Raw genomic sequence first — 13,901 nt, 5'->3', positions numbered from 1 at the left:
AGTGTGCATTGTTATTAATGCTCAATGATTATTATTTTCTGGCAGATACCCAGAATGAAAAGGAACGTGTGAGGAAGTACAGAGCTTTTATTCGGAGTCTTCCACCAGTCAATAGAGCAACTTTGGCTGCCTTAATTGAACATCTTTACAGGTCATTGCAAATAATGCATTGTAGCAGAGAAATTCTTGTAATGTGTTCAGTCTAACTCTACAGTATATGAAATGTGGCTTGTTTCATTAACTAGTAATCAAAAAAGCTTATCTAGTTACAGCAATTAATTACAGTTGAATTCCTTTAATTGATAATGTGTTTTTTCTTCGGTTGTGTTTTTAGCAGTAGGTATCTATAAAAATCAATGGATTGGAACAGCCTTAGAGGGAGAGAAGGTTGCCAGTGTATGTCTCCAAGTAGGGTAATTTTTGATGTAGCTTCTTTCTGCAATTTCATTTTACTCCAGTCTGCTAGTCTTCCAAAGGATTGTTGCAAATGGTTCTTGAAATTAAAATATTTTTTTCAGTTAAAATGTCCTTCTCCACAATCTGTTTTGCACATAATAACTTTGAGAATTACCTACCCTTTCTGTTTTTCATCAGTGCTTCATTTTACAACTGAGGTAGTGGTAGAGAATATCCAAAATACAAACTTGTGTAAGCACCAAAGGTCGTGACTTATTCCTAGATCAAATAAGGGGAAGAAAATGTCTAAAAAATATGTGACAGGATGATTCTGAGGTGTCATGGTTAATTAGTACTGCTCTATATTATATCATTTATCAAAAAAGTCAAATTATATCTTTGGTGAGTTGCAGTGAGTATAGAATGTGTAGAAACATCTCTTTACAGGATGCTGTGTTCAGAAATTATGTTACATTGCCAAGTACATAGCAGATGTAATTTAAAAATATTTATGTGATTATGAAATTGATTAGTGCCATTATTTGGACAAAGATTGTACTACATATTGTGTTTAAGAAGTTTCTAAGCATATCCAGTCAGAGATATTAATATGATGTTTCATCTGTTCTGAAAGTAGGGTGAATTCATGCATTTAACGGCCAAAATTCTGTTGCTGTTTAAAGTGTTTGCCTCTAAAAGAGAACATGTTATGTCAACAACAGAACTGGTATGAAAGCATAGGGATAGGAACTAAGAAGGACTTAATTTCTTTCTACATTTTGTTTGATCTATGATCTTAAGTTTGTAGGATATACTTACATTCCATAATATAGTGAAACTGTATTTAGCATTGGTTTGGCCTCAGGTGGAGCACTGTGTGCAGTTCTGGGGTCTGCAATTAAAGGATGTTAAGGTGTTTGAATGTACCCGGAGAAAGGCAACAATGCTGCTGAAAGGGCTGGAAGGAATCACCTGTGGGGAGTGGCTGAGGACTCTGGGCTCTTCTGCTTCAGAGAAAAGCAGACTGAGAGGTGACCTCATTGCTCTGTACGGCTTCCTGAGGAGGGGAAGGGGACAGGGAGGGGCTGATCTCTTCTCCCTCATATCCAGTGGTAGGGTGCATGGAAATGCTTCAAAACTGCATCCACAGAAGCACCAACTTGTCATTAGGAAGCATTTCCATACTGAAAGGGTGGTCAAACATTGCAGCAGGCTTTGTAGAGGGATGGTGGATGCCCAAGCCTGTCAGTGCTGTTGGACAGGGTCCTTAGCAGCATGCTGCAGCTTTTGGTCAGCCCTTAAGTGACCCAGCAGCTGGACTTGATGTAGGTCCCATCTAACTCAGGTATTCTATTCTGGTTTTGTTGTTTCTATTCCAAATAATTTTCCTATCACTTGAAATGGAACTAAAAAGTTTTCATTTCTGTAATGGGAAATAAAGAATAAAAGAAATTAAATAAATAATAGTACATGTTTTCATTTCAGTTCATTGCAATTGGAGTTAACTTTTTTGAAGTGCTCCCCATATTTTGTAAAAAAGCCTTAGAGAATCAAAGGAACAATGAAACTGTCTAAATACGGGTTTTTTCCTTCAACAGGGTGCAGAAGTGTTCTGAAATTAATCAAATGAACCCTCACAATTTAGCCGTGGTGTTTTCCTCATGCTTATTTCAAACTCAAGGCCAAACTAGTGAAGAAATCAATGTAATTGAAGATCTAATTAAAAATTATGTGCAACTTTTTCATGTAGGTATCTTTATATGTATCCTAATTGCTCAGATGTTAATAATTAAAAAAATATCTTTGTACTAGCTCAACAATCTGAGGATTTGCAGGGTTTTTGAACTCAAATTCAGTGAATATGTTTCTTAGCCTACTTTAAATTTTATTTCCCAGTTAGTTTAGCCTATGTAGGAAAGACTGTTTATGGGATGCTGTGATCTACTGTTTTCCAAAATGATGCTCCTTCTCCTTGTCATCAAAAGCTTACTAAAATTAAGAAAATTTTATGATTATGACTATTAAAAATAATGCTTCTAATCACATTTTATGGGCCTGCTCAGAACTGAAGCATGAAAGGTTTTTGTGTTCTTAGTCTCTGAGCTGTGATTACTATTTGTTTTGTTCCTTATGCCCAGAAATAATGTTAAATCCAATTGGATAGAAAAGCTACTACTAGTAGCAGTTTTAGCCATTAGCCATTTTGGAGTTGAGTTGGAGTACCATTTACAGTATAACATTGTTTTGTGGTTTTTCATTAGTTCATCTCTGTTTCAATATGTAGTCTATGAAGTTTATAATGATGAGTCCCATCAATGAAGAGTTTTTTCTGTCTGATATAATATTTTGTATATCTGCTTCTATAAGAACCTGATTGATGGTATTGGGAATCATTACTATAATTATTATTAATCACTCCAAAATTATTTATTTATACAGATAAATGAAGACCAAGTCAAACAAATGGACATAGAGAACAGTTTTATTACAAGGTGGAAAGACACTCAGGTAGGTGTTCAGTTAGGCATGGATAAAAGAGGGTGAGGCCTTAACATCTCTGTACATAGGTGTGAGTGCTCTTCTGTTCATCACTGAGACAGCATCACCCCAGGCACTGCACACTTGCTAAGTCATGCTTGATCCAAGTGTCAGATAAAGTGGGTCAGCTCAAGTTCTTGCTCAGCCACCCTCATTAGTTCACAGCAGTTTTCCCCATGGTTCCAGTTAGGGTGAAACCTAATGGTGTGGTGCAATTGAGTGATGTAACAGTAGTGCTGTTATCATGTAAGCATCATGGGTAATTGGCAACTTAGCTCTCAAGCAGCTACAATTAAGAATTGTGAGAATTCTTTACATTTAACAACTGATAGTCTGACATTGCATCGATATGTGTGCATATATGTGGGAAAATCAGTGATGTAGATACTTAACACTTTGGAATATATAGGTTGCCACAGTACCATTATCTCTGGTGATGTGGAATGTTCACAGAACAACTGAACTGAATTTCTGCTGAATTACTCAAAGTTTACATGAAATGTCACTGAAGTTCTGTTCCAGGTGGCACTTCATTAATTGCTTTTCATTTTCTGTCCACCATATACTTATGCCAGCTGTTGCAGTAATTTACATCACATTTTCTCCAACCATACGGTTGTTTATATGAACCCAGTGGAAATCATGTGTCAGCTTCGTTCTTATTTCCAACTTTTTTCTGTAATATCATCTGAAAAGCAAATTTTATTACTAAACGAGCTTTTTTGAGTCTGTGCCACTATAATTAAGCAGCTTTCTTCAAAGTAGCTTTGTAATGTTTTTCCTCACAAATGTTTCCATTAGTTTTTTATTCTCAAAGGCTAAACTAGCTTAAAAGTTGCTGTTTTTCAGAATGTTAATGTTCTTTAAAATTCAGCACTCCCAGTTATTTTTCTATAGAAATGCAATCTTAGCTTCTGCAAATTGGTCAAAACGTATCCCAAAACTCAGCTGCTTATATGTATGTATCTATAGATATATTTCTATATAATTTTATTAGCCTTTTCCTCTGCTTGTAGTAATGTATAAATAAGTAGCATCACTATCAATACCATTCTCAGAAATGAGGACACAAATTATTATCTTAGTGTTAATTTGATTATTAATTTTTTATATTTGCCTATTAATAGCATAGTGCACCTTCTGATAGGTCCCTGTTTCTGCCTTAATTTTTCTTCCTATGCTCTCATCATCACTTATTTTTTAGGAAATATTTTTTGGTTCTGGACTGAGATGAATTGCAATCTTTTGAAGAGGCTTATGACTATACTAAAAGGGAATTAGAGCAAAAATTAGGGAATTAGGCAAAATATGAGACATTTTTAACTTTAGAAAAATAAAGTAATTTCTCATCCATAAAGATTTTATTGCCATAGATGAGCAAACCTAGTTACAATGGAAAATATTACATCCCTTCTCATAAATCATACTTTTCCTCATGATCATACAATGTTGGATTTACTGCCTTTTTAATTTCTTTCTGAGTTTTATGTTGTTAGACATTCTTAAATAACATTAGTTAGTATCGAGTATATGAAACTATTATATATGTCAGAAATTTGATTTATCTGATTATTCCACATTAGCATTGTATGTAAAGTCTAGCCTTCACTCCAACAGATTTGAAGAGCTATATTTAGCAGAGGTTGAACCAAGAGCATTTGTTTTAATTCCTTCTTTAATTAGGTAATGGCAAGTTTCATTGTGTTTAAGAATTATAAATAAGATATTTTTAGCAATAAATATTTATTTTCTTGATATGTGCATATGACTTGTGGCTGAAATAGTCTGTTATTTATAAGTTTTCATTTCACTTTTAATTAAGTCATTTTGGGGCTACAGTCCTTTTTCATGATTTTAAATTCTATTAATCTGTTTTGATTCTGAAGTGAGCCTGACTAACCTTCAAATCAGAGTTTGGGTTCTGGCAGTTTAAGATACTGAGATACATTCATATCTTAGGCTTTGTAATCTTAAATATAAAATTTCCACTTATGGCATGTCACCCTTAGTTTCCTGTTCTTGAATGTATATATGTAAATTAATGTTAATTTTGTTTGAAATTATTTTGTTAGATTTATTCAGGGTTTGTATTTTTCTCCTGCATCTGTGAATCTTTTATATTTTTTTTTCCTTATACTAATTAAATAATTGTACTTCCATTATTTAAAATGTTATTTTTTAACAATTTTTTAAAAAAATTCTTTCTTTTTAGGTTTCCCAGGCTGGAGATTTGCTTATTGAAGTTTATGTGGAAAGGAAGGATCCAGACTGTAGTATTATAATCAGGGTTAGTGTATAAAAAATGATGCAGTATTTTACAAAGTGCTTTTTCTTGAAGTATATCAGATTTAAATATGTTTTTGTATAAGTACACAATGAAGTATGAATTTATATTTATCAAAATTATTTAAAATATTTTTTTTAGAATTTGCTGTGTTGTTCTAAATTATGTAAAGACTGATTATAATAATTTTAAAAAAATTTAAGAAAAATGTACAATTTTAAAGCAGAGATGTTCTACTTTAGTTTTACTGTAGTATACAGCAATATAAATTTTACCAACTCTACATGTGCAACACATGAGAACATTAACAAGTACATAATGAATGTTGGTTTAATTTGATAGTTCAGGTCATGAAAATGTCATTCCTCCTTTATTTTTATCTGTGACTTTCTTCTTTCTTTGAGTGTTAAGAAACCAAACTTGTTACTAACCATAACAGAAATTTAAATACCTGCATCTCCATGTAGTAGTGCTCTGGGTTTTTTTATTACATCTGTCTGGTATTGTTCCCTTTTTCTTCTGTTCAGCATATGACTGGTATGTGGTATACATAGATAGACATATTCTCATGAGACATGCTTTTTAAAATGGGAATAAAAATGGGAATATGCATCACAAAGATTAAAAAAATGGTGTTTCTCTAATATTTATCGTCCCACACCCAAGAAAATATATCAAAGGGGTTTTTTTCCAAATTTTTCTGGGGTAGAGAAAAGGAATTTAAAGCTACCAAGTTAAGAGTTATCTTAGAAACATAACTTCAGTCTCATGGAACAAAATAAGGAAGCTGCTGGAATCTGATAGATACTTTGTGGATTTCCAGCTCATATATCATATGTTTACTGCTTCCTTTTTTTTTTTTTTTTTTTTTTTTTTTTTTTTTTTTTTTTTCCCCTTAGGGAAATATCAGGGAGGAAGACTTTGAAAAAATATATCAGAAATCAGTAATGGACATGTATTATAAACGGACTCAATTTGTATTACAGATATCACCTTTGATGGAAGCAGAGGAATTAACTAATGATGTTTTAGGAATCAAAAATATTATTCCCAGCAAAGATGATGTCTGGACTGCTTTTGAAGTACTTGAAAATGGAGAATTAGGTTAGTGACACTTAAATTTATGCATGTTAATCAGTTTTTATTTGATTTTTTTCAATACTCAATATCATCAAAAGCCTAGTTGAAGACTATGGAAACAAAAAAAAAAATAGCCTTCATGCCAATGTTTTAAATTTGTTTGTTGTGGCACCTGCATTTCTTTCTTTCTTCACTTTGCCAGAAATGATGTTATGAATTGTTGTAAACTGCTTATAAATTAGGGGCTGAGATGAAGTTCTTTACATTACAGTGCTTTGCAGTTCATTAATCATCAGCTATGGAAAAGTAGGTCTTGCCAGTAAATCTTAGAGGAAAACCCTGTTTTCATAAGCATATCAGCACTTGATTTTATAAGCAACAATGCTTTTAAAAAAATTTAATGAGAAAATACATGTCATACTTAGGAGAAAGGATCTCTTCTGTTTTGTTTATTCAAATACTTAATGTGAGTAGCTGAAGAAAGGTGATATAAAGTCTATAATTTACGCATTTTAAAGTGTGTTTTTGGCAAGTGGCATTGTAGTGTATCTAGCAGAATCTTGAAAAATTTGTTTGAAATATGTTTCTGCTGCCAACAAAAGCAAATGTCACATGGCCACAATATTTGTGAATGGTGAAAAGGTTTTAATGTTGGGAATACTTTATACATGCTGGAGCATGTTTAAAATGCTGGAGAATTTTATTGTTAGAGATACCTAAAATAATGTAAAGTCATGAGGATTTTTAAAATTAAAACATATTTTGATGAATGTTCCCTAAGGTAATCTTAGGGAATTTTTGAAGAACACATGGGGAAAAATGAAACATTTATTTGCATTTCCTAGTAAGTTTCTGCTCTTAACTATTTTCATGTTATAGAGGAGGACTGTGGATCTGTTTATTTCTCTAGTGTAGATACCTATTTTCAAGTCAAGGAAAAAAAAGACTAAAGAAGATTATACCTATTTTCAAGTCAAGGAAAAAAAGGACTAAAGAAGATTACTTAATATTGTTGTAATATTTTTTATTAGTTTCATTGTAGTTAGTTTTCAGATGTGCTTACAATAATTCCTTCAGTTTTACTAATATTTACTTAGTCTTGAGCCTGGCAGTATAAAAAACTAGAATGGAAGTGTATTCTCACTTTCAACTTAAAATAAATTATCCTGAGCCCTCTTCACATCTTAGTCTGTTGGTGATGCTTTATAGAATTGTAATACAGAATTCATTTCCAAAAATTCATAGATGTGGGTGACAGCAGACAAAGAATGCTAGCATCTGTTATCTTTAGAAGAGTCCTGATAATTCCTACAAGTGCAGTACAAATTCTATTTCTTTAGACTGAATAATAGGAAAAAAAATGAATTTTATTTTCTTAAATTTGATATATGGTGCTTACAGGAACATGTAAACTAAACCATATATGGCCAAGAAAACATAAAACTAAATAAACAGACAGACCCCCCACCACAAAACAGCTTCTTGAAGTATTTAGGTGCAACAACTGATATTTTAGTGGGGCATCAAAATGACTATGGAAGACAAACAAAAGTTAAGCTGAGTGAGACACTAGAGTCCCTGCATAACACAATAAATATGGAAGAGTGTATCTTATATGAGTGTATTCTACTGGGAGTTTCCAAAACAAAGTGGAAATGAAATTTTTGGTACACCAAAAAGTCAACTAAATTAAGTCCTAATTCATCACCTGACTCCTCTCAGTAGAGATTGTGTTGATGTAATGGCTTTTTCATGGATCCCTTTCTGGAAGAATCAGTGCATCAGAACAAGTGAATTATTGTTTCAAAATAAAATGTTGTAGTAAAGAGACACTCAGGTAGACTCCTGTAGATCCACTTAGGTAGATCCTATAGCTGAACCTAACAGGTTTGCAGAGGGTGGGAACACAGAGAAAAAGTTCTATAACATCTTTGGTCCAAATGTGGCACTGAAAAACCAAAAGACTACTTGGGTCTTTGCTGCTCCAAGTTGATTCTGCTAGTGTCATTTGACAAACACCATCTGAGGGGTTTACAAATTAGTTGAGATTCTGAAACATAATGACAGAGAATAGTTTGCATATTTGTTTCAAATGTACGTCAGTAATCACAGTGTCTTTCTGATAAAAAATAATTTTATGCTTTTCTTCCTGCTATGGTCTGCTACCTGTCCAGTGCATGGTGGTATTCTGCTTGGTACACTCAACTCTGAATTTTTTTACTTTTCAAGTTTTTATTTTACTTTTAAATATATACTGTCAGGAAAACAACTCCTGAGAAGGCAAGGAAATTAGAATCATATTTTCTAGAAAGTGATTTTCTACTAATAGTTAATGTCATTTAAGATGAAAATGACTGGTTTAGGATATTTACTGGCATAGATGACCTAAGTGAAAAAAAGGGTAATTGAATGTGTGTGTTGCCTGCTTGCTGTTCAAAATACTAGAATTGCAATATTAAAAAATCAGCTAAATTATTTGCATATAGAAAAGTTGCAATAACTGATGTTTTTTTGAAACCTAATGCAGAATATTTAATACCATATGCTTTTGCAAAATAGGGTGTATATATTTTTTTTTAATAATATGTGATTGATGGATAGTTTGTAAATGAGGTGTATTACCAGTAAAATAGCTAATGGTTTTCTGCATGATGATTTATGTACCATGTAATCCATGATGACAGATGGTCTTAAATGTAACTATAAATAAAACAGTAGGTGTTTGCTGTGGGAGTGCTAGTGTTCTAGGAAGATGTGGTGATTTGGCAGTCTCCTGCCTTTGATTTTTAAAGTTCTTCTCTTTAAAGTGTTTAAGTTTTATCACATCAGAGTCCACAGTTTCCCAAAAATTTAGAAGTTTGGCCATTTAAAACAAAAGAGCCAGAAGAAGTGGTGTTACTAAAATTGGGGTTGAGCTGTTATGTACAGAATTATATTCTTGTTAGGCTGGTTTAGTGTCTGAATCATGAAATCTTTATATAGGTGGTATCAGGTATCAGCTCTACAGGTAGCATAGGTATTTTTGCATCCCAAAATAGTGGTGTTTTTTTCTGTCACTTAAGTGTGTTATTTGTTGCTGGAGCTTTCTGAGGCTCTAGTGTTCAGGTGTTCTAGAAAATGCCTTCTGCTAGACACTAGTGCTGGAGAGTCCCAAAGCAGCTGTTGACATTTCATATTCATCTACCGTAGCAGGAATGAAAAATGAGATTATGGCTGCATACTTTGCCCTCAGTACTCAAGGGACATGGCTAGACTGTGTGACCCAACTTGACAGTGTCACAGAGGTGTGACTTTTCAGGAGCCATACCCAGCTCTTCTCAAGGCCTGACCCACATAAATTGGCATGCAAATGGGAACACAGATATTTTGGAAAAATCTCTTTGGAGATAAAATTACATTTGAATCCACAAAGCCATTGTTAAAGCTTTTTTGGGTTCATGAATTACAGCAGGTGCTTGCTGCTGAGCAGTAGAAAGCCTTTAGGGACGTGAGTGTGTCTTCCCCCACACACATCAGTGTTGTGTCAGGCTGTGCTGTTCATGTGACACACTTCAGCTAGATCTGGTAATGCTGATTTAGGGACTATTTTCTATATATTTTCTGCTTTCATTTGGTAGGTGAACTGCTGTTTGTATGGAGAACTGGCTGGGCTTTCTTACCACTGCAGTTTTCAATTCTGTGCTAGGTCTCAGAGTTTCTCTGCTAGGATAGATGATGCCTATCAAAAAATGTGTTTGAGCATCTGAAGTTGTGGAGGGCACACATACAGTCTATACATGCCTTCAGTGGTAGTTTAATCTTGTTGCACTTTTTGTGCAAGATTGAAATACACAGGTGCAAGTTTGGATATTCCTTAACCACAGCAACAGGGAGAAGAACTAGTAAGACCACAAGCTTTTCCCCTCTAGTAACAAGAATCTGATGAAACCAGGAGTCTGTTTCAGTATGCATTGATCAATAACAGACAGTATAATCCATACCAGTTGGAGGCATTTTTTTTTCACTGTGATCACTCCAAATTCTTTGGTTCTTTGACTGCAGAGAATTGGTAGCTGTGATGTTTCATTTTTGTATTGAGCATAGGCCAATAAGGCACAGTATAGCTGAAGGCCTCAGTTCTGTTTGATCATATTTAGGCATGCCCTGTAATAGGTCCTAACTTTTGTATTTAGTTTGAAAGCAGTGCTTTAGTGTCTTAACATTACATATGTAACAATACAAAAGAGTTGCTGAACATTTGGCTACTGCTTGTTTAATTTTATATTAATTACCTGTGCAAACACCACCAGGAAAAGTATTGTCAATGAAGTGCCTAATTGTCTTATTTTCAAAGCAGTGTTTATCTATAACTCAAAGTCAATGAGACCTTGTTGTGTACAGGCAAATGTAACTTGAGGGCCTCCAATAATGTTGGGTTTTCTCTTTTATTTGAATTCTATTTTGTGTGGTTTGTTTCTTTGGCATTTTTCAGAACGTCCTCTGCATTATACAGAGAATGTACTAGAGCAAGTTCTTCACTGGAGTTCACTACCAGAACCTGGCACTGCATATCTAATAATAAAGAGATTTCTAACAGCAGACATGGTGAATCTCTACAGTGGTATGTAATTTCTTTCTTTACTTAGTTATTTTACATGGAAATATGACCATGGCAATTGTTTTCCATAGAGCAAAGTGTCCCAGAGCAAATAAATTACAGCTACTTCATAAAAATTACAGATTTACAGAAGGTTGTGGTGACTCCCTATGAAAACACAGAGATTATGGATGTTTGTTTCAACAGGCTATAAGCTCTCTCATTGAAATATAAAAGTGTACAGAGTCTGCAGTCACTTCACCCTTTGTGAACTTCTGCTGTGAAGCTTGAAACTGCTCTTATCCAAACATATTGTTTGAATATATTTATATAACTATGGTATGCTAATAGAAATTTATATTATCTAATTTGATGCCTCTAAGCTGCAAAGCTAATTTCACAGAATCACGGACTTTTCCAAGTTGGAAGGGACCCAGAAGGATCATCGAAGTCCAACTCCTCACCTTACACAGGACAGCCCCAGGAATAACACCATATGCCTGAGAGTGCATATGGTGTCCAAATGCTTGTTGAATTCTCAGGCTGGTTCTGTGACCACTTCCCTGGGGAGCCTTTTCCAGTGCCCAACCACCCTCTGGTGGAAGCTTTCCTGATGTCCAGCCTAAACTTCCATTATACAACTACAGACCATTCTGTTATGCTGACACTGATCACCTCACAGCAAGGATCAGTGTTTGCCCCTCCTTTCCCATCACAAAGGGACTGCAGACTGCAGTCTCCTCCTGGCTGAAGACACCAAGTGCCTTCAGCCACCCCTTGAGGGCTTCCCCTCAAGGCCCTTCCCCATCTTTGTTGCCCTCCTTTGGGCACTTTCTAACAACTTTAGATCCTTCTTACACTGTGGTGCACAAAACTGCACACAATATTCAAGGTGAGACTGCCCCAGTGCAGTGCAGAGTGGGACAATCCCTTCCCTTGCCCTGCTGGCCATGCTGTGCCCGATGCCTCCAGGACAGGGTTGGCCCTCCCTGGTCTAGGGCACTGCTGGCTAGTGGAGGAAAGAGACCCCCAGGTGCCTTTCCATGGCACTGCTTTCCAGCATCTCATTCCCCACTCTGTCTGTACATCCAGGGTTGCCCCTTCCCAAGTGACATACTCATTTGAGTTATGTACTTGTTTGAATCCTCAGGCATACTCAGGCAACTGAATAATTTGCAGAGTATGTGGCCTTTAAAAGGGAACTGACATTTTAAATATAGATCAAGTATATAATGAAAATATATGGTTTACACATTGCTGCAGTCTATTTTTTTCCCTACATTATACCTGGCTTTAAGTCTCCTGTGTAATTTGTGAGAAGTGGAAGTTTAGGAATTCAAGAATTATATCCTGTTTTCAAGCAGTTGAAGTCCTATGTGCTATCACTAAATAATACGTGATGGTAACACATGATGCCTGATTTAGTGTTCATCTTATTTCATCTAATGACTCATTCAAATATATCTATCTTTTCCTCTCTTTCTCCTATGTGAAAATGTTAATTCCATTCTATATATCTCACCTTTATTTCAAGAAGTAAAATTTATGGTATTTGGCTTATTTTGAAAGTAATGATCTTCTTCCAGCATGCTTTGTTCCTGTAAAAGCATATTTCACAAATGTGAACGAGTTTGCTGTTCATGACTTTTATGGTTGGGTTTCACTATCAATAAATGTGTGAGAGCAGATCATGAATGGAGAGAAAAGGCCTTCATGAATGATTTCATTAAAAGCTCGATACATGAACTCCCATCAAGTTACTAGGTATGTGTTGAGATATAATCAGAAAAGGCAATGGGTCATCAGGATTGTGTGAATCACTGCTCTAAGGAACACATAAGTATTAGGTCAGTGTCAATTTACAGAATGTAGTAAAGCAGAGATCTGCTGCTATTTGCACTCATTCCTGTCTGCTAGATTTTACATAAATTTGTTCTCCCAACCTGTCACAGTAGTTGTCTGCATCAGTTCCATTCATTTTGATCTTGGTGTAGACACACTGTTTTCTAGGTGTTTACATTTATTGATGTTTTTTATATTTGTTTTAAAATAAGTAAAACCTTATCAAATAAATTATATTGGTTTTCTCAGTGGTTTGAAAAGGAAAATTTTTGCCATATTGCAGACTTACTGTGTTGATGTCTGCAAACTGCACTTGGGAAGAGTAATCTTGTGAATCCATTACTACATAGTGTCAGAATGAGAAAATATACAGAATTAAGTCACTGGGGAAGGGATGCTCCCAGTGTTTAGGGTACAAGGCACTTATGGTTATGGTGGGCCTCTCCATCTCCAAGTGCACAAGAAATAACTGCTAGCTTGAAGGAAGAAGTCTTTTCTGTCTGTTACACTCTGTATGTGGACAACTCCTTGTTACTGAATAATAGGACTGGGGCCAGATGTCCAGTCACTGTGATTTGAAGTTTTTTAAGTGGATTCAGCCCATACAAATAGGCAGCTTAATGAATGGATGTCTTTCTACTTTTCAGTAAAATTAATAGGACTGTGATCATATAATGTTTATAATTTAATTCCATGAATATTCCATGCTTCTCTGATTTATAATAATCTAAATAATATTTATATATTATTAATATATATAATATATATAATATTTATATATAATATTTATATATATAAATAATAATTTATAATAATCTTAAAGACTAATTATTATATTCCTGATTCTTTTTTTTTTCTGTTAATATTACATGAGAGATTTCTGGTCTCAGAACTTTTCTTCTTTTTCTTCCTGAGCCTGTAGTGTTGTTTGAAATAATGTTGGTTCAATAGCTAGCCTAAGAAACAGTTCTTTTAGCCTCATTTCATTTTGGCAATTTATCATAGTCTTCTCTGTCAGTGCAACTTTTCCCATGCCCTTTATTCATAGTACATTCTTAATTTTGATACTTACTATCATCTTGTCAATTTTAAATTATTTTTTCGTGCTCTGCAACTAAGATGAGCTCAGTTGTTTAGAATTGTTTAATAACACCAAGTTGTGGATTTGAGCCCCATGTAGGACAT

The 13,901-nt window shown here is 34.5% G+C and overlaps 1 protein-coding gene across 1 annotated transcript in view; it reads left to right on the top strand.

The window, feature by feature from the left end:
- The window catches only part of ARAP2 (ArfGAP with RhoGAP domain, ankyrin repeat and PH domain 2), a 116,966-nt gene that overhangs the window by 83,581 nt on the left and 19,484 nt on the right, over positions 1–13,901 (top strand). Inside the window, exons 23-28 of the mRNA XM_079305527.1 lie at positions 46–151; positions 1,995–2,142; positions 2,836–2,904; positions 5,147–5,221; positions 6,205–6,322; positions 10,770–10,898. Of these exons, the coding sequence (XP_079161653.1) occupies positions 46–151; positions 1,995–2,142; positions 2,836–2,904; positions 5,147–5,221; positions 6,205–6,322; positions 10,770–10,898 (645 nt within the window). The remainder of the gene's footprint in view (positions 1–45; positions 152–1,994; positions 2,143–2,835; positions 2,905–5,146; positions 5,222–6,204; positions 6,323–10,769; positions 10,899–13,901) is intronic.

Source organism: Erithacus rubecula (genome assembly GCF_903797595.1).
Source record: "Erithacus rubecula genome assembly, chromosome: 5".
In the NCBI taxonomy this organism is placed as follows: Eukaryota; Metazoa; Chordata; class Aves; order Passeriformes; family Muscicapidae; genus Erithacus; species Erithacus rubecula.
Note: the sequence above shows the minus strand (reverse complement) of the source record. Positions and strands in the feature narration are given on the sequence as shown.